Source organism: Phyllostomus hastatus, unplaced genomic scaffold (assembly GCF_019186645.2).
Source record: "Phyllostomus hastatus isolate PE091 unplaced genomic scaffold, TTU_PhHast_1.1 phas_contig_152, whole genome shotgun sequence".
In the NCBI taxonomy this organism is placed as follows: Eukaryota; Metazoa; Chordata; class Mammalia; order Chiroptera; family Phyllostomidae; genus Phyllostomus; species Phyllostomus hastatus.
This window is the reverse complement of record NW_025333622.1, coordinates 2511754-2530991: the sequence shown is the minus strand read 5'-3', so window position 1 is coordinate 2530991 and position 19238 is coordinate 2511754. Positions and strand designations below refer to the sequence as shown.

The following is a 19238-nucleotide window of genomic DNA, read 5'->3' as shown; positions in this document are numbered from 1 at the left end:
TATTTGCCAGCTCCTAATACATAGTCATGTTGGGACTATTAGCAATTATTCTATACAGTGATGAAAATATTAGACCTATTTTAAAACAATCTATATAATGTGACTCAGTGCTCTAAGCTTGTATTGAAAAAGAGAAAGGTGGAAAAAAATGTGTAATCATATTATAAAAAATACCACAAAAGATGGTTTGATTAGAAATGCTCTGAAGTAAAGTTATAGAAACTAAAGGTCTTTTAATGTCTTCAATACTCAAAAATTTAGTAAGAAATATTTGGACATCGATGTTGTACATGGACATATATTATGTGTTAATCTTACATTTTATAGGAGGAGAAATAGGAAGCATGTTAGTGACGACAGCACCAGACCAAAAATTTAGGAAACTTGGCTTTAAAACCAAGTAGGAACAATTATAAAGAACACATGGACAGTAACAAGGGGTGGGGTGGAAACAGGGGAGGGAGGTGGGAAGGGCTGGGTGGTATGGAGGGGTGGGGGAAAAACGCAGAAAACTGTACTTGAACAACAATAAAAAATAATAAAATAAAATAATAAAATAAATACAATACAATACAATACAATAACCAATTGTCCCAGGGAATGGAGAGGCTAAGACTAAACCTTCCTCTCTGAGAAGATTCTTGGGTCAGATTCAGTGTTTTGTTGTTGGTGGCCTACCTAGCTTCTGTCCTTGTCCAAAGCCAGAAGTCTGAATTTGACATTGGCTTTAGGAATAGCAAATTAAAAAATTTCAGTAGATTAGGGCAGGAAAGATATTTAATTTATATATAAATAAAAAAGAGGAAACAAATGAAGCCAAAATAGGGTGTATACTTTTGAGCTGTGTGGAAACATTTTCATCTAACTGAAAATTAAAATAGGTGGTTGAAAATATTCTTTATTTACAGTCTAACAGGTGCTTAATAATGTTAGGTGATCATAATAATATTAGTTTACATAGCAGTTAATATAGGGCACAGATCAGATTTTTATCATCTCAGTACTAAACTGTTTTTTAATTTATATTAGTGTAAGCTATGAGAAATAAAGAACAAAATTATTATTCTCCCAGAGTTTTGCCTATTTTAATAATTAGTCTTTATTCTTTTCTTAAATATTTTAAATTTATATGCATTTCAGGGTTGCCTAAGAACATTGGTCTTCAATTCTGCATTTTGTTTGGTTTTTGCTAACTTTGTTTTGATACAGAAGTTATCCCCATTTCCCTCTGCCATTTATTTACTCTCTGTCTGACTTAGAATAATTCACTTATCAAACTCTGGAAGCAGCTTCCTCATCTTTAAGATGTTGACAGTTACAATACATTTTCAGAATTTCTAGGAAGAGTGAATCAGAGAGTTAAGCAAAACTCAGCATAGTACTTAGCAAGAAATACAGTAAACACCACTAGTTGCAAATCATAGGAAAAGATAAAACTATATTTTTAAAATGACTTGCAATGATTAAAAGTTTTAAGCACTTACTATGTGTTTATACGGTGGGTTGCAGGCATTGAGCAAATAAATCTCATGTCATCTTCAACAACTAGGTATTATTAACATCCAATTATACAGGTGGAAAAAAAGTGCTAAATAGAGGTTACATAATGTCTCCAAAATCAGACAGTCAATAAATGGTGGAATCACGATTCAAACTGTGTTAGACTAACTCAAGAGTATATACACTTATATCAATTAGGTTATGTGTGTTTTTATACCAGTGAGAGCAACTGAAGGATTCTGAATGGAACATTTGAATCTCTCCCTCCAAAAGGAACCCTAGTAGGAGATCTTCAAAGTAATAAACATGAAAGTGATATATCACAAATCAAATACCAAGGCAAAATCAGATAGTAAAACCAAAATAGGGATTATGGTAGTAAAGGATAAATTAAGAAAGGTACCTAACACTAAATAAATATAAATACTATAAATAAATATAAATACTATAAATAAATAGATCAAGTAAGCCACTGTTGAATCTGTAAAGTCCTCTCAGGCTCTTAATCATGTATCATTTTATGAATATGACAAAATATAAAGATATTTTATAAAGCATAGCCTAACCCTAACCCTAACCCTCCAGAAAAATTTAATTTTGATCTTCCTCATTTATGGAGGGTACAATGCCCAACTATTACTTTTATTTGAACTTTTTAAGAAAATAAAAAAGCTGTTCCAATCTTCTAAAATTAGATCGTGCTAATGGTGATATAACATAAATATATCAAAATTCATTGAATTGCACTCAAAATGGGTACATTTTCTACAATGTTAACTTTATCTCAATACACCTGATTTAAAAATGTGTCATCTGCTGGGAGATGACTTTAGCTCAGCTGCTAACTTGCAAGTTGACTTGGCTGCAAATAAAATTGTGAGTCTAGGAGGTGGGTGAGCAGCAGTTAAAGATGACATGGGATTCAACCTACCAGCAAAGATCAAATCATCTTTGCCTCACTTTTCTCCTCTTTAAAAATGGGCAGAAATAAACACATTAATTAGGAAAAAAAAGTTCTGCCACATACAACTGCTTTTGGCCGGCCCATTCCTTCAAAAAAAATTTTTTTTAAACAACTATTACTCTGGTACATACATAAAGACCATTCAGTGAAATAGTAAAATTAATGAAATGCCACATATATTTGAGGTAGGAAAGAAAGCTAAATACCCTTTATGTCGGAAAGAAAAAAAAGTGTCATATAACAGAGCATATGTGAAAATCTTTTATGTTCTACACTCTTCTTTATCACTATTTGAACTATTCTTAGCATACCTTGTATAGGAACACAAATCAGTAAGTATACTATATACACAAGCACACTATTTTTGTTAGTTACTTATCTGCACCTTTCATAGGAAAAGAGAAAGTGCAATGGCACATGTTAGGATAGATTTCCTTTTTCTGATTCTGAAGTATGTGCTAAGTTAAAGGGCAAAAATGCCCGAATTATTCCTTTTCTTAGGCATTTTCTTTTTAAAGTAAGAACACTCTTATTTAACAGGAAATATCTGTGGAATTGGGATTGATTTTAGCAGAATTCCCACTCTTTGTTTTAAAATAGTAAATAATGAAGTTAAGATTATGATAACAAAATGAACCCTGATTAAAATTGAAACCTTATTTTATATTGAAATAAGTAAATTTTTCCATTAAAATAGTAATATGTAAATATTTTGACATTTTTCATGATGACCAAATTTTTAAATGTTGTTACTATGGAAAATTTAAATCTTAAAAAATTAAATGATAAAACAAACTTCCATCATTTATACTATCATTTATTCTTCCAACAATTTCAATAATTTGCCATACTTGCTTCACCTATCTTTCTATGTATATATTTATTATGATAAACTTTGAAGAAAATTCTAAATGCCATGTCTTTCACCGCTATAAAATTATCAATTTTTCTTTAATTCTATACACTCACTGAATAGAAATGTAAATCAAAATGTATATACTTAGTCATGCTATGATAATGCATAAATTTTAAGATTTATTTAAAATGTATAGAAGATAAAACTGTACTTGAACAATTAAAATAAAAATTTTTAAAAAATAAATAATAAAAATATTAATAAATAAAATGTATAGAAGATTTAAAGAGGCAGGACAGCTGTAACTGAACAATAGTAAAAAATGAAATGTTCAATTAAAAAATTGTAAGTAGTCCAGTTTCAAATATATTTCAATTCAAATATATTTGATTTCATTTTTTCCTATTAGGAATTACCATACAGAAGTATAGGTAAAACTATGACTATTTTAATATTAAAGAGAAAGCAATGGCAAACTTGTTTTTAAGTTATGCCTGTTGCTCTATTACATTTAATATTTGTCTAATAATATAAGTCCATAACTCCTCTGAATGCTGAAATCAGAAATATCATCTGCCACTTAGATATGCAAAATGCTTCACCTAAAAAGTGAGTTGGGCAAGCTTGAAATATAGTAAATTATTTAAAATTCCAGAGCTTAATTTTGACTGTTTAATTCAATTTGTGTATATTGGCAGTAAAGTATATATAATAGAATATCATTTCAACATTTTATCACTTCTATTGATAGAGGTTAATATTAGCTGTCATTGTAAAATTTAAATAAAATCAGTAACACTAATGATAAAGCATTATAAGACTTTCACAAAAACTACAAGGAATTTTAATTTATGCAAGCATTGATACAAATACTAAAATTATCACTAATTAATCACTAATTAATCACTATATGGAATTGGTATTTTAGCTCCAAGAACCTTACGTTGATTTTTGCTTAGTTATATTTTACATATAATTTTTCATATATGTACTTTATTACTATTTAAAAAATTTGTTTTAAATACCATTTTTCATCTTTATAGTTTTTTACCTTCCTATGTATCTGTGATTAAACCATACCTTCAGAGTAACCATCTCTTCTGGATTGTACCTTCGCTGGTGGTTTTGCAACAGAAACTTTATTTTCATTGCTCTTGAATAATGCTAGGCGCACAGTGGCATCTAGACAAAATATCAAGATAAGACAAAAGTTCAGTTCTGGATCATTTCTTCTCTGAAATAGCCATATATTATGACAATATTAAAAAATGATATATATCTAGAAAACTGTAAAATTGATATTATCTTTTGAAGATTCATAATGTGAAAAGGTAACTAACCATTCACATTTTCTTGGCTGTCTAATTAAACACATACTCACTACTTAACATGAAAAGCAGAAATACTACTAATGTAAAAAAAGTATACTTATGGTATAATCCTTTTATTTGGGGAGTTGCTTCACTGTTTATAATTTTAGCCCCTTTCTTAACTTCCCCATATTTCTGCTGGAATAAAGTAAAATTTCCATAAATGCATAGTAGGTAAAAGCTGTTATTATGGAAAAATGAAATACCCTCTAAACTCTGAGAAGTTGGAATATCTGAGGTAGAAGCAAGACAACTACTGGGGTGAGGAACAGACAGAAAATGATCTTTCATTAATTTTACAGATAAATTGATAGTTTCTTTGCCCTAATTTATTATATTGAGTATTTTCCATAATAAAGATGTATATATCCTATATATATTTTATAGCCAAGACAATTCTAAATATATTTGTACAAAATAAATAGGATGATTATAAATGAGCAGCCTATTTTTAATTGTTAATGAATGGTTGTACAGAACATGGTCAATTGAATTAAGACAAAAAGTTTTTGCTTATTGCTGAACTGTTAGAAAAGAAAAATATAAATATTAAGGAGTAGAATAAAGAGTGGAAAATTAGGCATTAAAGTAGGTTAACCTAATTTTATACTGGAAGGTAATAAAATATTGTGTATTAATTATATCTTAAAAACAAATAAATTGTAGGCTACCATTAAAGCACAATTTAGGTCAATGTACATTTTTCTAGTGTCTCACATCTTCTTACAAAAATAGATTTTAAGAACTTTTTATTAATATTTAGTGCAATATAATTAAATGTCCTAAATGAAAAAATTAAGATTTTAAATATCATAAACCCTAACATATTTTAATTAAATGCTAAGGTAGCATGTTTTTTTTAGACTGCAAGTTAGAAAGGCAGAATAGTATCTTCAGAGTTATTCTCAAGCAGGAGAATAATGCACTCTGAGCACTCTGAAGATTTCCATTAGTCCACTAGTAAGAACTTATCCTTACTAAGCATGACTTTCATGTTTCACAAAGACTATTTCTTAATATTAGAAAAATATTGGCCAATATTTCGGTACTTCTCATAGTTACATATGACCTAAAGTATTATAAGAGTTGGGTGCTTCTATATGTATTCAATATGAACTATTAGCAGGAACAATAAAAATTCTTATATGTATATATGTATGCATATGTAATAAAATAACTATTATATAGTATCATACTTAACTACCAAAAAAAATATTGACATGTCAAAAGGAGCATTAGTCATTCAGGAAAGACAGGTTACCATGGGCTTACATACTGTAATGATGATACTTTATTATAACCTGCTAGTCTTTCCTCCCATTCTCCTGACTTTCTTATCTTTATTTTTGTATTATCTATTTTCTGAGAAAAGACATTTCAATTTGATAGACCTAGGTTAGATTCAAGCTCCAAGTTATACTTGTTATATGACTCTAAATAAATTGCTCTCATTCTTGCCTCCTCCTCTGTCCACTAGAAGAACATATTGCTGGAAACAGCCTAAGTGACCATCAGTAAATGAATGGATCAAAAACTCTGGTACATTTACACAATGGAATACCATGCAGCAGAAAGAAAGAAGGAGCTGCTACCCTTCCCAACAGCATGGATGGAACTGGAGAGCATTATGCTAAGTGAAATAACTCAGGTGCTAAAAGAGAAACACCACACGATTTCACCTATAAATGGAACCTAATCAACAAAACAAATAAGTAAGCAAAATAGAATCAGAGATATGGAAATAAAGAACAAGCTTACAGTGACCAGAGGAGCAGGAGAGTGGAATAATGAGGAAAAGAAGGGGAAGGGTCAAGTCAAAGAATATGTATAAAGAACCCATGGACAAAGACAACCTGGGGGTGGAGGAGGATTGAACGTGGGAGGTGGGGTGGGCAGGGCAGGGAGGGTAATGGGGGGAAAATGGGAACAACTTTAACTGAACAATAAAAGAAAGAAGGAAAGAAAATATTGCCTTTATAGTATTATTGTGAGATTTAACGTGATAATGTGTGTAAAGCATCAAGCATAGCTGCTCAACTAATGGCAACTAGCAAACATATAATCACAACATAAATAATAATATTTCCAATTTATTATGCTCTTAAAAATTATGAACCCTTCACAGAATACTGTGGGATATTTTGAAAATAGATTGATAGGTCCATCATTGATTTTTCTTTATTCAACATAGCTCATGGGATAAAACCTACTGATCTTTTATAAGTACTCTGGCACTCCCTTGGGCAAATAACAATCTTTGTGACTTGATTTCTTAATATGTAAAACATGGACCACAATAGTGCTTTCCTCATACCATTATCAAGATTAAATAAGCTCCCCTGGCTGGTATGGCTCAGTGGATTGAGTGCTGGCCTGTGATCCAAAGCGTCGCCAGTTCGATTCCCAGTCAGAGCACATGCCTGGGTTGCAGGCCAGGTCCCCAGTAGGGGGTGCGCGAGAGGCAATTACACATTATTGTTTCTCTCCCTCTCTTTCCCCTTCCCTTCTTCTCTCTCTAAAAATAAGTAAATAAATAAAATATATTTTTAAAAAGAGTAAATAAGCCAATACATATAAAATATTTCAAGTTGTCTAGTTCCATTTACTCAATAAAATAATTTTATTTATCAAGAGTATATAAAAAGAGTGCTACATTTTCAATATCCTTTTAAAAGCATTCTAATTAAACCATCTTAAGTTTATTTAAAACTTAAATTAATTCCAATTTCAAAGGATTATGATAAGCAAGAAACACAGTAATTCTGGATGGGGAAAGAAATTACTTGGTTTTGATAGTCCCTGGAAATACCACTGTTAACAAAACATTTTTCTTACCCTCAATAACTAGATAATTGAGTAAGAAAGCTTGGACATAAGGATGCGGTAAAGAGCACAGCTTATGACATCTTTTTCTTGCCTTGTAAAGTCAGGCTTGGACATTTAAATTGACCTCTCTGAGATCATCAATAGCACATCTGTCCTGCTTTTTTTGTCTTTGTATCTCGCAGTATGACTTGCCCAGGATTGGGGAAGTAAGTTTTGATACATCTTTATAAAATTTAAAGAAACACCTAAGTAAACTGAGTCTGTATTATGTGTGTGGCTCTGTACTTGACACTTTATAGTCATTATCTCATTTAAACAACATAATTTTATTTAGACATTAGAAATTATTTCCTCCCCTGTGGAATCTCTGTTTAGTTTCTATATTCCTAATCTTAGTTCACTAGTTTATCTAATTCTCACTAACTTCGCACAGAAAAATCTGGGTATTATCTATTTTCTGTATGTGCCAAGAACAACAATTTTATAAAATAGGTTTTATATTAGGGCTGAAGACATAATGTGTTATGAATGAGTAGCTACATTTCATCATCTTATAAAGAATATTATTTACTAATTTAAATTTGCCTTCCCAGATATAAACATGCACTAACATGACTATACTATACACACACAATCATATGCATACACACAGTCAAATGTATTTAGTGACTTATCTCTTTCTGATTTGGCTATCAATTACTTACTGACCATCCACCATATTTCCGGCATGGTACTACTAGGTCCCCAGAATTCAGTGGGCAGCAAGCAGAGTCTTGGTCTCGAGGACCTCACTGTTTAAATGAGTTCTATTATTGGTTGGTTGAGAGTACAAGAAAGTAACATTTGATCAAAATTCTTGTAAATTCCTTTTGGAAATCACTGAACTAAACAAAATAAATCATCAATAAACTTCATTTTACCACAGTTCTGTCAATACTATTCCCCTTTGATCCTTCCCCCTTAACAGTCCTTCATTGCCCTATCATTTTGCAACCCAATCTCTTTGCTGCAGTCCATAAACAGATTAATTTATATTCAAATGTTAGCCTGTCATTTCCTATCTGGCTTAATTGTTGGCTATAACTGTTATCAACACAGTCTCAAGTTATTTTGTTCATTGAAATAAAATCGGTGAATACTGAATGCTTAACATATACTTAACACTGTGCTAGGAACCAAGTGATACTTATTCCTAGTCATGGCTGTACATTTGTAACTAAAGTAACCTCGTTTGCTTCAGCCTGCTCTTTCTCTTATCTAATTATGAAATTCAAAATGCATGAATATGATAAATGTTGAAAACCATTTATGTCTTCAGCCTTATATTCTTAGCCCTTAAGCTTCTTACCATCTGCTCACCAAAATTCCTATGCTCAGAACTCACCCTCTCCGAGGAACACTCCATGTCAAAACAAGTTACTCACTCTCTTTCCCCACCTGGCTCATCTCAGTCTTGCTACCAATTATACTCACTACTTTTAGGTTATTGACCTGCATGTTTTCAATAAACCAGCAACTTTCACCTTGCACATATGATTGCAGTGCTAAACTCTAAGTTTCCTGGGTATCTGCTCATTTCCAATGCAGATCACCACATTCTGAAGTTACTTCTGTGTATGAAGCAACACTAAAAACAAAAAGACATACAAATAAAAACCTCACAAAAACAAGACTAGCCATAATTGGTTTGTGCTATGTCCATCATGAGGGAAATATCAACAACTCACTAGGAATAACAACAGTCAGAACCCAAACCCAAACTTGAGTAAACAAGTCATGGTGGCTTCTTACAATTTTAGATTTGCTCCTGTGGTTTCCAATCAATTTCTCTGCCTCTGCCCATGCCCCTGCTCCTCTTCCTCCTGCTTGTTCTGCATAAAGCAAATGATCTCATTTATCCCCACAGAAGTCATCAGTACTGAGTCTCCCCTGATGGCTGCCCACACTGCATGCTTCCTCAGCTCCTCGCTGCTTCATTTATCAGCGTTCTCAGCTGTATTATTCCTCTACCTGCAACTTTCTTTAAATAACTGACCCCATGCCTTTTGCCCTATTTTCACTCTTATCATAAATCAAATATTGTTACCTCATATATCTCTTGGCTCATAAACACATGTACAAGATACCAAAAAAGTGCTTGCTACAGAGTAACTTGCTCTAAGATTTTTCATGGCAGAAATGCTAATTAAAGCCTCCATACTCCATGCATTTATGCTTCGTCTCCTTGAGGATTATGGCTTTGTTATATTTAGAATGTAACTGGTTACATTTCATTAAAAGTTTTTATTCTCTGAACCCCCCATCTGCCACCTTCCCCTTTGCCAAGAAACTGGTTAGTCTCCAGCAGTTTCATGGAGAAGGGTGCCCTCTGGTGTCTGGAAAATTTCAAGTTGGCCAGGGGTCCGATATATTTGAAAAATATTAGTTAATTTTTCAGTTCCAGCAGAATTTACATATTGAAAATATTATTTTAATGTATTAGTGAGTGAAATTTTAAACAATGGCCATTATTTTACGCAGATTCAAATAGGTTAATAGCATATCCCAGACTGACTAAATTTAAAACTAGAAAAGTACTAGAAAATGATTTATTCTTTAAGAAGAAAACCTGAGTTGCTTAATAATTTGCTCACAGGTGACATAAGTGTTACCTCATCAACCTAGTAGAATATTAAAGCACCATAACTGGAGAAGCTTCCACTGATATGCTTTTTCCTGGTTTTCATCTTTAATCTTACTGTCACTATTTCTACTCTGTCTGTGCTGTGAAAGGGAAGTGAAAAGCAGAGTGAGGAGACTTAAGGTATCATTAGGTTTTACACTTAATAATTCAATTTTTGAAGTACCTTTTATTTCATCAATCTAATAGTATTTTGATAAAACAAAAGCAAAACAAAAGTTTAACAGAGAGATGCACAGCCTCACACAATAATGAAAGGCAATTGGGTTTATGGTTATGGAATCAGAGTAGAGAGCCAATGAAAATTATACAATTACCATTTAGGATTTTTACCTAACAGGTCATGCTTAATGACCACTGTCAAAATGTTAAATTTAAGATGTAGTTGCTACCTTGGATGTCTAGTTGTACTTTTTTTTGTTGTTTATTACCCTACCATGCCCCCTTGTGACAGATAAAGATGTTTAATTTTTGCCTGATAATATTTATGTCTAATTTTTGGCAGTTAAAGCAAAGATTTTTATATATGATCATATATTCCTTATTTGAACTTTTGGTCAAACATATTATTGACTATGCTTATTTATTCAAAATGTACTCAACATAAAACACAGTCACTCAGTTGTAAGAATTAGTAAGAAAGACTAAAGACTCATATATAATATATTTCCAGGGACTGATTCTAACAGAAGGAAGTTTGCCTTAGCTTCACTGTCAGAGACTATATAAACACTGTAAATATTTTAAAAATAATAATATGATGAACATTGGCTGAATCCATTCTTAAGCCACTTCTGATTCCCAGCAGTTTCAGAAACTTTTATTATGATCAAAACAGCTATGTAAATAATGTTTTGATAAAATTGCTGAGTAGAAATACACATCAAAACAATAAAAAAAGTGTATCAAACACCCTGACTAACTGCACTGGATTCAACTTCCCCAGGACTGTGAATCTCACTATTGTTAAGGGTTTGGGTTGCTATTTCCCTGGGTAACCACCTCCTAATGCTCAATTCACAGAGTTCTGATAAACTTTCATAGGATTTTGCAAAATAGGCACAAAGCAAGTTGACAAATGAAACATATATTTACATTTTCTTTAAAAATGCTTAAAATTTCAATATTTTAAACCTGACAAACTTTTAGTACACAATAAAAAATATTAGTTAACTCAAAAAGATAAGAGATACAATTAAGGTATCACTAAAATAACACAAAAAAGGAAAGTTGAACATTTGTGAATATAAAAGTGAATCGTAAGTACTTTATCAATGGCTAGTAAGTTCTATGACAACAATATCAGTTAGTCCTTGGAAAATAACCTTATTTGGCTATTTGCATTTGTTTTTTAAAATTAAGTACCTATTACATACATTTCCTAGAATTCTGCTATTGAATTGATAATCAAAAATAATAAATAGAAAAAGTAATAAAGATAAAATTAACTTTTGAATGTTTCTTTACATGCCTTCTATGAGTTCCTGAGTAAATATAAAGTTATGAGTAAATGCAAAGTTATATGCAATATGCAAGTAATTTTAAATGGCTTTAGTTATAGATATAAAATTATAATAACCTGCTATTTCTTATCTTGATACCTACAAACTACTCCACATGTTAAGTAATTATACTAACATGATTAAAGTCACCCAAAGAACAGTAAATGATTTAAAGAATATCTTGGCAAGTGGGAGAGAAGATGCCTTTGAACACTTCCCAAGCCCTGCACAACCATGAAAGATATATGCCATTGTGCTCCAATTCTGAAGTGTCAAATTGGGAGGTGTTTATGGCTGATATTTGTCAAACTGATGAGTGTATATAGTTTATTGACTAAACACGCAATTTAAAAACACAGAAAGGAATAAGCATATGAAACAAATGCTCTTTAAAATCAACTTTTGCCAAAATGAATCAGCTTAGAGTAATTTTCAGTGTACAATAGATAGAAGAAGCAATAGCAAAATTAGTAAGAAAGAGAGAAAAGTGAAAATAACATTTAAGAGTATAACAAATCATTTAATGTAATAACGTTTTTCTTTAATTTTCTTGTTTAATTTTTAGAATTATGACCTTAGAAATACTCATATCTATGCATTTCATTTCAATTCTTATTAAATACAATTTATTAAAAATATTTTAAAAGAACTTATCTTCTGTATCAAATACATAGCCATTGTTCAAAGAGCTTTGATTACCCACCTAATTTCTTCCTTAATTTCTTTGATTTCATTTTCTGTGCTCTCTTCAACATTTGCTGAGCAGTAGATATATCCTTAAAGCCCCTATTAAAACATGAAATGTAATGAAGGCAACACAAATATCCAGACTATACTTATAAATGCATGTACATATAAACATACATATCTGAATTATATTATATTAAAACAAATTTGGATTTCTATTTTAGAATCTATAATTTACAGATACATAGTTTCTTAAAAACTAATAGAGGTATTCTTGAGATTTTAAAAAATATCTGCTTTGGACATTTAAAAGTCTTTCATTTTAAAAGTCTAATATTTCAGTATAACATAGGCCACATACCATTCTTCTGAAATTCTTTCCTCTTTTACAGATTTTAGCAAACTCTTTCTGCCGGTCTTCGATTCAGATGTCCAGGATAAAGTTCTATTTTCTGATCTAGCAATGGAAAAAACCCCACACAACTGAATCAAGACAAGTATATCAGCACTTTTAAAAACTACAAGCTATTTATGTTGTCGCAAACTTGAAAATAAAATCCATTTATGTTACAGAAAAGCTTTATCTTGAAAAGCAATAAATGTCTGCCATTAATTTAAAATGTTTACATTTCAATTACTTGAAGCATATTTCAATACTTTTGTCGAAAGAAATGCGGCACTGGAATTTTTATTCTAATCCTTATCTCAATTTATATAACAGAATTTAAGAGTCTAGTTGTTTACAACAATTAATTACATTATTTTACTGACAGTTAAGATTTGTAGTTGATTGAATGAATCTACCTTATGTATTTTTGTTACACTGAAAAGTCCACAAAATAGTTATATTTTGACCTTAAATGTTCTTCCATCCTCTAAACAAGTAAAGTTGCTCCTATTTTCATTATTTTCCTACTTTCGTACTTTCATAAATACGTCATTCATGGGTTAATCCTCTAAAAGAGTAATTCAACTTACCTGTCATTAAACTGCGTGTGTTCTGATGAAAACAAATTTTCTTTCTCATTATATAGCCATGCTTGAGCTGGATGACTTGGTAAATTAGATGAAGTATCATCATAGTTTAAGGTTCCAGAGAACTTATCAGGAAAAAAATGTACATAAATATGAAATAAATTGAAAAATTCTAGCATTTATATTGCATTACTTTACATGCATAGGGCCAGTAGTCTCCTAAGGGAAACATATAAAAGTTGAAATTATAATAAAATTAAATTTATAGAATACAGATATAAATATCCTTTGTTGTAGTGATGAAGAATATGCTTTTTGGTATAGCTTGCATATACAAAATGATTAATTGCAGAGATCTTAAAAAATCTCAGGAAACAAAAACTTCAAAGATTATCAAATAAATAACAGATATTGCAGTCCATTGACCTCTGACTGAGAATCTTCAGCTGTTGCCCTCTTAATGCATATTTTTATATTTTTAAAGTGCTTTCAACTAGTGATTTTTAGTCTACTGCCAAATATGCAGCTGAACTGTATCATTTTTTTTGCTACTGTGAAATAAAGTGTTGAAAGAAATCCAAAATAAAGAAAAAAATTAGGAGCAAATGAAAGAAAAGCTACATGAATAATTGCATCTGGGGATGGGGAGGAAGTCAGAGGCTTCTAAAAGTAATTGTGTTTTTCGAGTCAATAAATTGTATTATTAATCACTGCAAAATAGCACAACCTTAAAAAATGAACACAGATGGAGTACTAAGAAGTTTCCATGACATGTTACCTTTGGCCAGTGCCGCTGGTCTGCGAGAAACTGTGTTTGTGAAGGGAAACAGGCGGAATCGAAAGCTAGCCATTCTTTCTCTAAGGCAGCCTGCACAAATAATAACATGAATGTACATAATTTAGTTTGCATAACTTTTACAAAGAGTCTTTAAGTTGTCTTGCATGCTACTAAAGTTAAAAAAGTGTAGCAGAATTTTTATTTATTGGAAAATTTGCTACTTACTACTGTGAGATGTTATATATCTATTTAATGCAATCATTTTAAAAAACAGGATAAGAATTATTTATCCCCAGTGGAATAAAGTGAGAACTCTAGCATTCAGTGGTCAAAAAATAAGAGGTATAGATTTTTCAGAGTATTCAAATGTTTGATAACTACAAGACAACTCTAGATGTAACTAAGGGAAATAATCTGTTAGGTCTTTATAATGTAAATTATATTATCTTCCATTAAACCTCACTATTGAAAATGTATAGTATTTTATCACATTAGTATTAGTTTTTCTATAAATGCTATAAAATATATTTACCAAATATTTTTACAAAACTTCACAAATTTTCTGAGTTGGTAGCAAAATAATTTTATGGCAATATAAGCAACATGGTTCCTGATATATTCTCTAATTTAAGTGTTTGAATGGAAAATATATATTTAAATTTTGCAACAATCCCATTTCATATCCCTTTACTTTTTATCTTAGAACATCTTTATTTATGTTATTTACAAATTTACTTTATCTTTCCATAATGGGAATCTACTAGTTATGTTAGTTTGTATAATTTAAGATATAATTACCTACATTTTATTTGCTTGGATGATCTAATATGATATAAAATAAACTTCCATGGCTCTAGAATGTATTTTTTTAAATCTGTATGAAAAAGGATGATCAAAATACCAATAAATTTGTTTCTGAAAAGATTTTAAAATGATCAAACATATTTATGATTTAAAAACTAGAATGACTATATTCTGTAAAGACTTAAATGCAATTTTCCATTTATACAATTACAATGGTTCTTGATCATTGAGAAGGGAAGACTAAGACACCATGACTACAGGCTAGCAGTACAATGACAGACTTTTAATTGCATAACATTTAGTCTTAGAAAACAATCAAATTCATATTATTTGTATGTCTATGAAAATAAGACACCCCTACTTAGTTGTTAGACAGGTGCATTGTCCAGTTCCTTCTAGGCACAGATTATATATCACACTTATATTCCAGTTATTTCTGGCTTAGCAATGCTACTTGATGCAAAGTACAGACAGGTTTCAGAGCTCAGATCTTTTAATTCTTTCTTTTGAATGACAAATAAAGAAAAATCCAGATCTATCTCAGGAGAGAGCAGGGCTAAAGCATATCAGCTATGATTAAGACGGTAGAGCAGGAAGCACCAGGAACCTGTTTCCCAACCTAGACAACTGCAGTGGCAGAACCTGTCTGATGCAACTATTCTGAAACTCTGGAGTCTACTGACGGCTTGTAACTTCCAGGGGAAGATTTGGATGGCAAATTGAGGTTAATTTTGGTCAATTTCAGCTTTTACCACAGTAGCAGCTATCTATCTTCCACTCCCCAACCTCTAGGCAGGCAGCTGTTCAAGTGTTTGTGGAGCAGCCTGTGCCCGGCTTGTAGGAGTCAGGGCAGACAATGAGGACTCTGTCCTCCACATACTGGGGATCTATGCCCTAATTGCTGATTGTTGCTTCTGATCACAGAGGTGCAAAGAGCCTTTGCTGTTGCACATGCTCTATTGTTGTAAGCCCCTGCTCTACCAGCTAAGTGATTTCCAGGGGAATTAAAGGATTGGTGTCCTTCCAGGTCCTTCATGGTTTTCCTTTTCCTCTTTTAGGATCCAGAAATCAAAGCTTATATATTCAATAAAATTTTCTAGAAGCATAAAGCATTAATACAAAATGCTAAAGAAACTTTAAGTAATTATATAATCATAACCAAATAACGTTACCAAGACTAATGATTTATATGAGTTCAAACTTATTAATATAAAGTATATTTGGCAGTAACTACTATGTTCAGGGAAAAAAAATCTGAAAATGTCAGGAGGAACTGGCCAATATTATAAATATAGTACTGTTTTAAAAATGTATATTAATATATCATGCTTACCACTGGCTATTTATACAAATGCCAGTTATTGCTTAAGAATGCCTTCTGTTCAGATATTTTTTAACTTACAAGTGAGGATCTGGAAATATTTCTGGCTACTAGAACACGATTACCAAATATATATTAAGAATGAACTTGAATTTAAATAAATTTGCAACTGTATGTTCACAATTAAGCATCTGATACATATATTTGGCTTTCATCACAGAAAAAATCAATATTTTATAACCCAACTTTGAGAGACTAGAATATAAAGCTATCAGAAAGAGGAACTGCAAGTAACTCAATGTTTATTTGTATATTAACATGCAAAAATGTTCATGCCATCCAGTGTAATCCTTTTATTTGACACACCATACTAGGATCAGACTTGTTTGGATTGGTAGGTCCACTGGAGTTGAACAGGGCCTAGAAATTCTAAAAGCCATGACCTACTTGATTATCCCACAATCTTCAGGTCCCCCTACCTGCCCCTACACTTCCCCCTTCTTCTGCCCAAGTTGACTCTTGCTAACCCCCCAAAATTATTTTGATACTTTTTGATAACTTTTCTAGTATCTCAAATCCTTACAGTTTGGAAACATAGCTCATTCTGAATCCTAAATCTCACTTTCTAAACCCTCTCCTTCATCATCATTGGAAAAGCATAGTTACTCATATGGTTTGAGATTATTACTATTACATATTCTACTAAACTAAATACTTCTTTTCACTAAACTAAATACGTCACTTTCTTTTTGCTTTTTCCTTTGCCTATAAATTTAGGTTTTGTTTGTTTATTTTCCCTCAATGCACTATAACATACAAAACTCTGTAAAGGTAATTTGAGATAGGGGTCAAACATGGGCTCCAGAGCTGAACGTTGCCTGACTTCATGCATGTTGCCTCCTTCTCAAACATTATTCCTGCACACTTACTGAACTTGACTTTGGTCTGAGACAAAAAAAGCAAATCCAAATTTGACAGCGGTTGCTTTTTTATTTTTTTTGTATTAATGATATATTAGTTTTTCTCATCTTCTCTGGGTCAGTTTAGGAACTCATAACTTTATTGGTTCTTTATATTTTGGTTTCTAAAAAGCATGTGTGTGTAGCCCAGGCTGGCATAGCTCAGTGGATTGAGTGCGGGCTGCGAACCAAAGCATCGCAGGTTTGATTCCCAGTCAGGGCACATGCCTGAGTTGCAGGCCACGACCCCCAGCAACCACACATTGATGTTTCTCTCTCTCTCTCTTTCTCCCTCCCTTCTCTCTCTAAAAATAAATAAATAAAATCTTAAAAAAATAAAAAGCATGTGTAAAAGAGAAAAACTCTGTTAAATTAAGTCAATAATAAAAATATCAACTAAAAGTTACTTAACAACTTATAAGGTAGAAAATGAAAGTGCCAACATACATCACTGTGCCACATCAGACCTAGCCACCTTCTATTTTAGATATCTATTATACTGTTATATATATTTCATGAAAAAAATGACTAAAATTCCCTACACAGGAGATTGAGATCTAGGCTCATTAAAACTACTAAAATAATTCTTTTAAGAGGGTGATACGTTGTGACTCAAGGACCAAGAAAAATAGCTCCCACCTTTCTGCATGTTTTATGACAGCTTTCTCCACCCAGACTATCTTTTTAAGGATCTTTGTATAGCCAACAGCCTGGGAAGAGGAGATAATGTTTCACCCTATCTTACAAGGCACTAACTTAGCATTACCCAGACTCCCAGGATGTGGGACACATGGATTCAAATGATGGGGTTTGGATATGGCTCCCATTAGAGGAAGGAGCTAAAGTTATCTCTTGAGTGGGGTCCTTTAGGTCAATCCAATTGATTTAGCGTAAGCACATCTACTTACTGATGTTCGAAGCTTTCCCAGTGTAGATGATATCCTGTTGGCTGTATGTAAATTATATCTCAATTTTAAAAACCCTTAGTTTCAATGGTCCTGATTATGGTAAGTATTGTCACACATATTGGCATTCAGATAGGCTGGTTGATAAATCTGAACAAAATTCCGGAGCCTACATTCTGAGGCCTGTTTGTTTACCAAGTAGTTTCTTGGGACTGGTCAATGCGGAAAATGTACAACACTCAGTCTCTCCAGTAGCCAAGGAAAAACTCCTGTCTCTTCAGCCCATTACCACAAAAAAAAGAAGCCCAACATCATATTGGGCTTATTACTCCTTTCATCTTTTCAGTAATGGAGATAATACAAATCTCTCTGGCTGATGATTTGGCTAGTTGGAACCTCTGGCCTCCACCTGGAGATATCCCTGTGGTTTTGGATGTGGCCTTTCTAATACAGATGCCAGATATATATTTTGTTTCTGATTTGAGGCTACCAATACATTCCATACTTGTGACTTCTGAAAATTTTACCCATTTGTTTTGTGGTAGAGGAGGTCCCACTCTGTGGATCCTTGCCTCTGCCTCCTCTTGAAAACTTGACTGTGCACATTGCACCTTCAGCACCTTCCCATTGTTTATGTCTTTTTGGATTGTCTATCACCTGACTTTGGCCATGTAACTGCGGCCCTTGAAAGTTGTTTGCATAATTTGTCACTAGAGCCTGACAGTTTTATGCATTTTATCACAACAGTTACTCAACAATGAGCTAGCTAATAGTCTGACTCTGCAACTCTCACTTCCTTCTGTCCACACAAAATAAAATCATTTGATCAGTTGACTGGGGATCAGAAAGTGATCAACTGCTAGCTACAGATACTTCCTAAGTAATGAGAAAATGTATGAGTAATTAGAAAAAATGTATGGAAGGTAATACAGACATATTTTGACAAATCAGAATTCTTTCCTGATCATTCCTACACAAGACACATATTTATTTTCCATAATAGCAAGATCCAGGCTAGGATAATTAATATAATTTCATGGGGAGGCCTGGCCAAAGGGGGTTTACAATAAGTTTCATAGTTAAGTTTATAAAAATGCACTTGTTCCTCTTG

At 32.1% G+C, this 19238-nt stretch overlaps 1 protein-coding gene across 1 annotated transcript in view; it reads right to left on the bottom strand.

Annotated features, from left to right (window-relative positions):
* LRRIQ1 (leucine rich repeats and IQ motif containing 1) overlaps positions 1-19238 on the bottom strand; it is a 192638-nt gene that overhangs the window by 59550 nt on the left and 113850 nt on the right. Inside the window, exons 18-22 of the mRNA XM_045830587.1 lie at positions 14139-14228; positions 13364-13485; positions 12747-12842; positions 12402-12484; positions 4401-4502 (exon numbers count right to left, since the gene is read on the bottom strand). Of these exons, the coding sequence (XP_045686543.1) occupies positions 4401-4502; positions 12402-12484; positions 12747-12842; positions 13364-13485; positions 14139-14228 (493 nt within the window). The remainder of the gene's footprint in view (positions 1-4400; positions 4503-12401; positions 12485-12746; positions 12843-13363; positions 13486-14138; positions 14229-19238) is intronic.